This window comes from Equus quagga, chromosome 14 (assembly GCF_021613505.1).
Source record: "Equus quagga isolate Etosha38 chromosome 14, UCLA_HA_Equagga_1.0, whole genome shotgun sequence".
Taxonomy (NCBI): Eukaryota; Metazoa; Chordata; class Mammalia; order Perissodactyla; family Equidae; genus Equus; species Equus quagga.
Genome location: NC_060280.1, coordinates 64,780,064 through 64,788,622, shown reverse-complemented (window position 1 = coordinate 64,788,622; position 8,559 = coordinate 64,780,064). Strand labels below are relative to the sequence as shown.

The following is an 8,559-nucleotide window of genomic DNA, read 5'->3' as shown; positions in this document are numbered from 1 at the left end:
AGCCCATGGGCAGGCAGAGCCGCTGCTGCTGCCCCCGCTGGCATGGGTATGTGAGTCATCTCTTTACAAGACAAAGGAAAAAAGTTAAAATGGTACCAGTGCCGGTAGGGTCCGGCCATTGGGCGGTCCCACAACTTTTAGATAAGAATCAAACCGGATTGAGTAAATGGCAGAAGTCACCGCTCAAATATTATCTTCAACTAAAGACAAAGGAGGATTTTGGGGTGGGGGGTCAGTTACATGAGGTTGCCAGACAGTAAACAACTTAAGTTCTTGCCTTCCCCATTAAGAGTTTCCAGAGATAAAGCCATCCCCCCTTCCTCCTGGCGCAGAGAGGGAGGCATGGAGATTTCCTTCACAAATGCAATTGTCTCTGATCAAAGGGCAAACAAATTCCACTCCTCGGAGCCTGCTTCTTATCTGTAGTTTTAAAAGTAACCAGCCTAAAAATCCTCGTCATAAACCGTTTTAAAATTAAGCAGCCTAAAAATCCTCATCAATAGGGTTACTCCATGGTTAACCATTTGACGAGATGTCAAACTGTTTTACAAAGAGGACTGCACCATTTTACATTCCCACCAGCAATGTGTGAGAGCAGAATACCTGATTTTCAACTGGGCATTGGGCTCGTGGCCATTCAAAATAAGGATGACACCTCTCAGCCCCCCTTATTGTTAGTATGACCTGTTCTGACCAACAGATGGGAAAAGAAGTTAAGAGTTTGCCCTTAAATGAAAGGACAGCACATTCCCCTCCCAATTTTCCCCTTTCCACTGCCTGGATGTGGACTAGGTGGTAAGCCATCTTGGATCATATGGACAAAGGCAACACACAGGGATGGCAGAGCCTTAAGACAGAAGGAGCTTGGGACCCTGCATTGCCTTTTGGAGTGGTGTTGCTATACCAACATGAACTTTTTTTTTTTTTTTTGAGGAAGATTAGCCCTGAGCTAACATCTGCTGCCAATCCTCCTCTTTTTGCTGAGGAAGACTGGCCCTGAGCTAACATCCAGGCCCATCTTCCTCTACTTTATACGTGGGATGCCTACCACAGCATGGCTTGCCAAGCTGTGCCATGTCTGCACCCGGGATCTGAACCGGCAGACCATGGGCTGCTGAAGCGGAACATGCATACTTCACTGCTGCGCCACTGGGCTGGCCCCCCAGCATGAACTTCTATGAGGGAGAAAAATAAGCTTCTTATTATGTAAGCACTGTTATTTTGGGTTTCTTCCAGAGCAGTCAAATTTATAATTTAACTAATACTTTCTGTGATTCTTCTCTCTTCTTATACTTCTGCTTCTCTGGCTGCCCTTCTTTCAGACTCTATATTAGTCAGGATAAGTTAGGCTCTACAACAATAACAAATAAATCCCCAGGTCTTAGTGTCAGAACACAATAAACGTTTATTTCTCACTCATGTAAAGTCTGATGCCAGCTGGTGGGAGGCGCTCCTCCTCCCACTACCACAGAATATCCATCCTCTCCCTCTACAGCTGAGTTCTCGGCTTCCACCCAACAGAAAGCAAAGAGAAAGGATGGAAAACTCACATCTACTCTTAGTTGTCCTGGACCAGAAGTGACCCACTTTTTTCCCGCTCACAGCTCTTTGGCCAGAACTCATCGTATGGCCCCAACCTCATTGTAAAGAAGACTGGGAAATGCAGGGTAGCACATGGATCGTTGGTGAGCATTAATTTTCTTGGCCAGAGGCTTCCTCTTGGAGGTCATTTCCCCTCAGATTCCCTTTAAGTACTGTTTTCTAACCTCAGTCCTTTTCTTTTCTCATGGTGATGCGGGGTCGGTGAGCCAAGGAGTCAAAAGAAAGATTTCTTAGACTCTTAAGATCTGGCAGTAGTGCTCTTTTATTTAGAGAATAGAATAGCATGGGGACAGGACCCATGGGCAGGCAGAGCTGGTGCGTGGGGACAGGACCCACGGGCAGTCAGAGCTCCTACTGCTGCCACTTCTGCTACCCCCGCTGGCATGGGGACAGGGCCCATGGGCAGGCAAAGCTGCTGCTGCTGCCCCCGCTGGCATGGGGACAGGACCCATGGGCAGGCAGAGCTCCTGCTGCTGCCACAAGTTGAGGGTTAGGGCTAATTTTATAAGGCATGGGTACGTGAGTCATCTCTTCACAAGACAAAGGAAAGAACATGAAAAAAAAGTTAAAATGGTATCAGTGCAGGTGGGGTCTGGTCATTGGGTGATCCCATGACTTTTAGACAAGAATCAAATCGGATTAAGTAAAGGTTAGAAAGGTTAGAAGCCACCACCCTAAATCAGTTACATGAGATTGCCAGACAGCAACCAACTTAAGTTCTTGCCTTCCCCATTAAGAGTTTCTAGGGATAAGGTCATCTCCCTTTTTCTTCCTGGTACAGAGAGGGAGGCACCTTTTACAGATAGAGATTTAGCTTACAAATGTAAATGTGTCCCAACAAGGGCAAGTTCCATTCCCCAGAGCCTCCTTCCCTGTCCCTGTTATCAAAAGCAATCAGCCCCAAACAATCCTGATGCCAAAGAGACATATCCTGGGGTGGCCAATTTCAGGTCCCTACAAGGTCATCCCCCCTTCCTTCACAAGTGCAAATGTCTCTCAAAAGGGCAAGCAAAATTCCAGTCCTCAGAGCCTGCTTCTCATGTGCAGTTTTAAAAGTAACCAGCCTAAAATCCTCATCAATGGCACACACTATCCCTGTGTTACCACTTAAGGGGGATCGTCTGCTTGCTGTGCAACATGCCAATAGTCAGGAGGCAAGGTGTTAGGAGAGAAAGTGTTTCTTTATTACAGCTTGCTAGCAAGAGGGAGGATGGCCAACTAATGTCTACATTAGTAAGACTACAGGCCAATTACATACAGGGGCTGGTCTCTAGGTGGGGAAGGTGGCGGTCTCTGGGTGGGGCCTCTATCTGATCTCAGGGTGGGAGCAGACATCTTGTCCCAGCTTCTGATAGTCCTTTGTTTTACTGGATATGCATCAGGGAATGGAGCCCTATACCCTGATCTTTCAGTTGTCATTGATGATGGCTATCAGCATAGACTCTCTGCCCGGGGGGTCATCACATTCCTAGAGAACTTGAAAGAACAAAATTTTCATCTTAAAGCAGCTGGGAGGGGCCACAGAATCTACAGAGCACATCTGGGCTAGTTAATCAGAGGTCATTCAAAGCTACAATATGGTTTCTTTTCTACAATACGGCTTCCCTATGTCGACCTGGTGTTGAGTCTGTATCACCTGGGTGATCTCATCCACACCCACATCTTCCACTTACAGTATAGGCAGATGACTCCCCAGATTCAGTCTTCAGCCTAGACTTCTCCCCTGAGCTCTAGGCATCTACATCCAACTGCCCTAACATCTCCTGTGGGGGATCTTCCCGCACAAGGCCACACCATCCTGTGAGTACAAACGAGAACCCAAACCTAAATGTGAATGTCTCTCTCATTCCCATCTTCTTTCATTTCCTGAAAACACACCCTTCCCAGACACTCTGTTTCCTACTCCTTTGATGACTATTGCTTTATGATTGGGTTGTAGTTCCTGTTCCTTTTTTGTTTTCAAATGAATTTTCTCTTAGGAGGCTTCTCAGCTGTTATGCAAATAGACCTCAACTGGGCTTGCCCTATGCTTCTCTGAAACCCTGCTTAGGTTCAAGCTAGGATTCCTGTTAAACTGAACTCTCATTTCCCATCCCAACCTGCTCTTCCTTCAGTATGCTCCCCTCCTTGGTGCAAGATCCCATCATCTACCTACTTGCGTAGAAATCTGGGAATCATCGGGGTTCCTCCTCCCCCTCCCTCATCCAATCAGTCACCAGGTGCCATCAATTCACTACTTTAATATCCTTCAAATACTGTATTTTCTGTCCTATCAATGCTCACAGCCATGCCTTAATTCGGGCTCCCTCATCTCTCGGGTTACTCAAATAGCCTCTTAAACAGTCTCCCTGCCTTCCACGTTGCTGCCCTCCAGAGCAATCTTCCCATCGTGTACCCTTCAGTGACTGCTCACACAAGGCCCTTCATGACCTGGTCGTGCTCTGCTTACCCTTCCTGCCTCGTCTCCTGCTGTCCTGAGCTACCAGAGCTAAACCCCTGGGCTCCCAGTCTGGCTGCACCTCTTACTATGTACTGATGGGCAAGTCATTTAGGATCCCCAAAGCTCAGTTCCTCATCGATAGAATGAATAAATTCAATCACTCAATCTTCTATGTATTATGCACTGTGCCAAACATAATGGGGGACATAGAGATGAATTAGACAAAGTCCCTGCACTCAAAGAGCTCTCAGATATGTCAACAAATCACTGCACTGCAGGCTACTAAGCGCTGTAATACAGGAATATACAAAGTGTGATTACTGTGGAATCAGTCTGTCTCCAGAACAGAGAAGAGTAAAGGCAGAAGAGGGCATTCAGAGTGATGTTGGAGCTGTGCAGCAGAACCTATTGTCCTCCCCAAATCCATTCGTCTCTTCTTCCTGAGGGATATAGTTCTTTTCTGGCTGGAAATACAGCCATCCAGAGTAAAGACTACATTTCCCAGCCTCCTTTTCAGCTAAGCAAGGCCATGTGACTATGTTCTGGCCAATGGGATGTCAGTAAAAGTGGTAAGATCAATTTCTGGGATGTGTCTTTAAAGGGAGGGAACATGCCCTTTTCCTTCCTCTTGCTGGCTGGGAGGGAGACTGGAGGGTGAACTGGAGCAGTGGAAACTTGGACACGAGTCTCTTGTTGAGGATGATAATGCAACAAGACAGATTGAGCCCTGTTTGGCCTATGTTTACATGAGAGAGAAATACAATTCCATTTTGTTTAAACTCTTCTCTTTCTCCATTTTCTTTTGTCTGTGTGTGGGTCAGTTATAGCTGAACTTAATCCTAACTAATACGAACTAAATCTGAAAAAAAAATGAATATAAGTTCACCAAGGGATAGGATATTTCAAACAGAGGGAAGAGCATGTACAAAGGCTCGGGGTCCTGAAAAAGGTGGTATGCTGAGGGAACGCCAGGGGTCCTGTGTGGCAGGAGGTGAGACTGGCTGTAGGCTGGGATGAGCCGCAGCAGAGGAGGGACTGAACAGGCAGGACTGTGGCAGAGAGCCCCACTGGAGGTTATGAATGCAATCACGGAGAGAGGCTGTGGGGCTGTGATGGGACCGGTGGCGGAAATGCAGAGGGGATAGATTCAACATATACTTAGGAGCAAAAATCAGGAGATTATGAATGTGTGTGTTTAAGTATACGGAGTGGGCACGTCATCAGAGAAAGGTCTGGGCTTTTTGGCTTCCCCTCCTCAGAGGCCCTGTGGCAGCAGTTCAGCCTTTCTCCATGGGGAGACTCCTCATCTTGCTCCAATTCTTTGGGCCCAGAGTCCTTGACTCAGGTGGTTCGCGCCATCTCATCTTCACCCCATCTGACTTGCCCTGCTTGTTCTAGGATTATTTTATATAGGGGGAGGTGGGAGGGTCTTTAACCCTATAAATGCTGGCTCTCCCCGGGCAGCCTGGAGCCCATGGACAAGCATTCAAGGGCTGCTCAGGTTCACGCTGGCAGCTGGACACTGTCCCTGTTGGGCTTGGGCACAGTGCCTCTGAGCAGTTGAGTAAGAGCACGGCCCTCAGTGGACAAACAGGCTCGTCTCTGTTGTTGGGCCAGACAGTGATCAGTGGGAAGGGTGACGGTCGTAGGATTTAGGGGGAAGTGGGTGAAGAGTTCAGCCCCATTCCTTGTAAAAGCTTCCAGGAAGCACGTTTCTGCTGGGGCAGCCCCCTGATCCTCGGGCACTCATTAACCCTCTGGGTGCCAGAAAGGGCAGGAGGTGAGCACGGGGAGGCAGCTGAGGTCATCCTTCTTTGAACCTCCACGTGGTATTTACTCAGAGCAATTGTTGCCAGAGGCCCAGGCCCCTGGAGTATAAAGCGGAATGTCTGCTCTCTGTGCCCAGCACTGAGCAGGTGAGCAGCTGGGGCAAAGGGACGTGTGTTGGGGTCCTTGGGGAGGGGACTGTAGGGGTCTCAGTGGAGAGGTGGGGTGGGAACTAAGAACTAAGGACATCCTCTTGGAGCACCTCGGTAGAGTTGCTCCTTCCCCCTTGGGATACCTCAGTTTTCCCAGCCATGAAATGGAAGGCAGGAAGATAGGTGAGTGAGGGAGGGGTGGCAGAAGGGACAAGGGAGCTGCTCCTGGGGTCTGGGGAGGGGTGGTCCTGGGGGAACCTTTACAAAGCAGTGTGCTCCACACTCCATATTATGTGACTGAGGTGAAAGAGGAATTCCTCCCCCCCCCATATCTGGTGAAGACATCCTTTCCCTCCCAGCCACATTCACCTGGGTCAGTCCCCTTGAGCCCCAACAGCTCTGTGCTCCCTACACCCCAGGGAAGGGTTAACTGATTTGGGGCAGGTTGCCCTTGGGGCAAGTCCCCTGGGAGATGTCCCTTCCTTTGTTTTTTCCCCCTAACCGGGCCTCCATTTGCGTTCCTTCCCAGAACAGACAATGGCAAGCAAGGCTGCAGTTCTGACCTGGGCTCTGGCCCTCATCTTAGGTGCGTCTCCAACCCTGACTTCAGTATGGAGGTGTGGGTGGAGGCCGGACTGAGGGGCTGGTCCACCCTGGGGGAGGAAACCCAGCCCTTTATTGGCCCATCGCTCTCCACAGCGTTTTCAACGGCCCGGGCACGGAAGGGCTTCTGGGACTACTTCAGCCAGAGCAGCGGCGATAAAGGCAGGGTGGAGCAGATCCAGCAGCAGAAGCTGGCGTGGGAGCCCGCGTGAGTGGCAGGGTAAAGGGTGCAGGTGAAGGAGGAGACAAGCGGGCCGCGGGACGGTGCGCTGCCTCGAATGTCTCTGCCTCGTGGTCCTCAGTGGGACAGAGGGACTGAGTGGGGCCAGTGCTGCCGGCTATGCTGGCCCTTCCGGGCTGTTCAGCGCCCTCTGCTGGCAGCAACCCCCCCCCTTGACCTCGCTATAGCTGCTGTCCCCTTGCCGACGGAGGCGTGGGACCTGCGAGCAGCGGAGAGGACCCCCACCATGGCCCCCAGAATGAAAGGATTGTGTGAGTCCAGGTGCATCTGTGCTTCCTGGGGCAGTGTGGGTCCGGATTTGCATGTGCCATGTGTTTGTACTCCTATGTGAGGAGTAGTGGTTGGCCGGGGGCTAGGACCAGGGCCCTGGCTCGGGCCACGGACCTACATCCATGGTTTCCCTAGAGGATCGATGAGCAACGTGTCTGGGGTAAAGGAGATGATGGAGGGTAGCAGTCTGATGGCCTGGATGTCTGTCCCCTTCCCCAGCAGGCTGAAAGACAGCCGTGAGCAAGACCTCAACAATATGGACAAGTTCCTGGAAAAGCTGGGCCTTCTGAGTGGTCAGGGAAAGGTGCCTCCTGGGCTCCCACACCACCCGGTGGGCATGTGGCAGCGGCTGCAGGAGGAGTTGGAAGAGGTGAGGGCCCGCCTGGAGCCCTACATGACAGAGGTACACGAGCGCGTGGGCTGGAACCTGGAAGGGCTGCGGCGGCAGCTGAAGCCCTATACCATGGAGCTGATGGAGCAGGTGGCCCTGCGCGTACAGGAGCTGCAGGAGCAGTTGCGCGTGGTCGGAGAGGACACCAAGACCCAGCTGCTGGGAGGCGTGGATGAGGCGCGGGGCCTGCTGCAGGAACTGCAGAGCCGCGTGGCGCACCACACCGACCGCGTCAAGGCGCTCTTCCACCCCTACGCCGAGCGCCTGGTGTCGGGCATCGGGCGCCACGTGCAGGAGCTGCACCGCAGCGTGGCCCCGCACGCCGCCGCCAGCCCGGCGCGCCTCAGCCGCTGCGTGCAGGTGCTCTCGCAGAAGCTCACGCTCAAGGCCAAGGCCCTGCACGCGCGCATCCAGCAGAACCTGGACCGGCTACGCGAAGAGCTCAGCGCCTTTGCCGGCGCCGGCGCCAGCGCAGGCGGCGCGAAGGAAGGGGCCGACCCAGACCCCCAGGTTCTGTCCCAGGAGGTGCGCCAGCGACTCCAGGCTTTCCGCCACGACACCTTCCTGCAGATCGCCGCCTTCACCCACGCCATTGACCAGGAGACTGAGGAGGTCCAGCAGCAGCTGGCGCCGCCCCCACCAGGCCACCACGCCTTCGCCCCAGAGTTCCTCCCAGGGGACAGCGGCAAGGCCCGGAGTGAGCTGCAGGCCCGTCTCGACGACCTGTGGGAAGACATCAACTATAGCATTCATAACGATGGGCTCGGTGGTGGCGATGGGGAGCCCTGAGGGTCTACTTGCCCAGGCCCACTTCCCAGCTCCTTTTCTGGAGAGCCCAGGATCTGAGCGCCTAGCATAGCTCAGTCCTTGACGGTGGCCTGTTGGGCAGAGGGCGGAGAGCCCTGCACGGGATAGGTGAGACCACCGAAGGAAGGGGCTGTTGTCCCCGGCACATCCAGCCTCCTGCGATTCCCCCATCTGGATGCATTACACTCACCAGGCTTTGCAAACCCGCTTCCCGTGCTCATTTGGGAATCCTCATGAGTTGCTCCATTCCAGGGTGGCGGGAGTGAGGAGGGAGAGAGGTACTCTC

At 52.4% G+C, this 8,559-nt stretch overlaps 1 protein-coding gene across 3 annotated transcripts; it reads left to right on the top strand.

Moving 5' to 3' along the window:
- Nucleotides 1-5,732: 5,732 nt before the first annotated feature.
- APOA5 (apolipoprotein A5) lies at nucleotides 5,733-8,476 on the top strand. Of its 3 annotated transcripts, none has more exons than XM_046686213.1 (4): nucleotides 5,733-5,958; nucleotides 6,491-6,547; nucleotides 6,661-6,772; nucleotides 7,295-8,476. In XM_046686213.1, exons 2-4 carry the CDS (start codon nucleotides 6,499-6,501, stop codon nucleotides 8,253-8,255), a joined length of 1,122 nt encoding a protein of 373 aa, XP_046542169.1. In that variant the 5' UTR covers nucleotides 5,733-5,958; nucleotides 6,491-6,498; the 3' UTR covers nucleotides 8,256-8,476. The 3 variants fall into 3 exon arrangements, with proteins under 3 accessions (XP_046542169.1, XP_046542168.1, XP_046542167.1); XM_046686212.1 differs by lacking the exon at nucleotides 5,733-5,958 and adding an exon at nucleotides 6,042-6,144 and having other exon boundaries at nucleotides 7,298-8,476; XM_046686211.1 differs by lacking the exon at nucleotides 5,733-5,958 and adding an exon at nucleotides 6,043-6,144.
- Nucleotides 8,477-8,559: the final 83 nt, after the last annotated feature.

Bases quoted from the DNA above. Each gene is read 5' to 3' on its own strand.
- APOA5 (XM_046686211.1), top strand. The intron at 6,548-6,660 runs GTGCGTCTCCAA...CGCTCTCCACAG, and splicing joins GGCTCTGGCCCTCATCTTAG to CGTTTTCAACGGCCCGGGCA. The intron at 6,773-7,294 runs GTGAGTGGCAGG...CCCCTTCCCCAG, and splicing joins AAGCTGGCGTGGGAGCCCGC to CAGGCTGAAAGACAGCCGTG.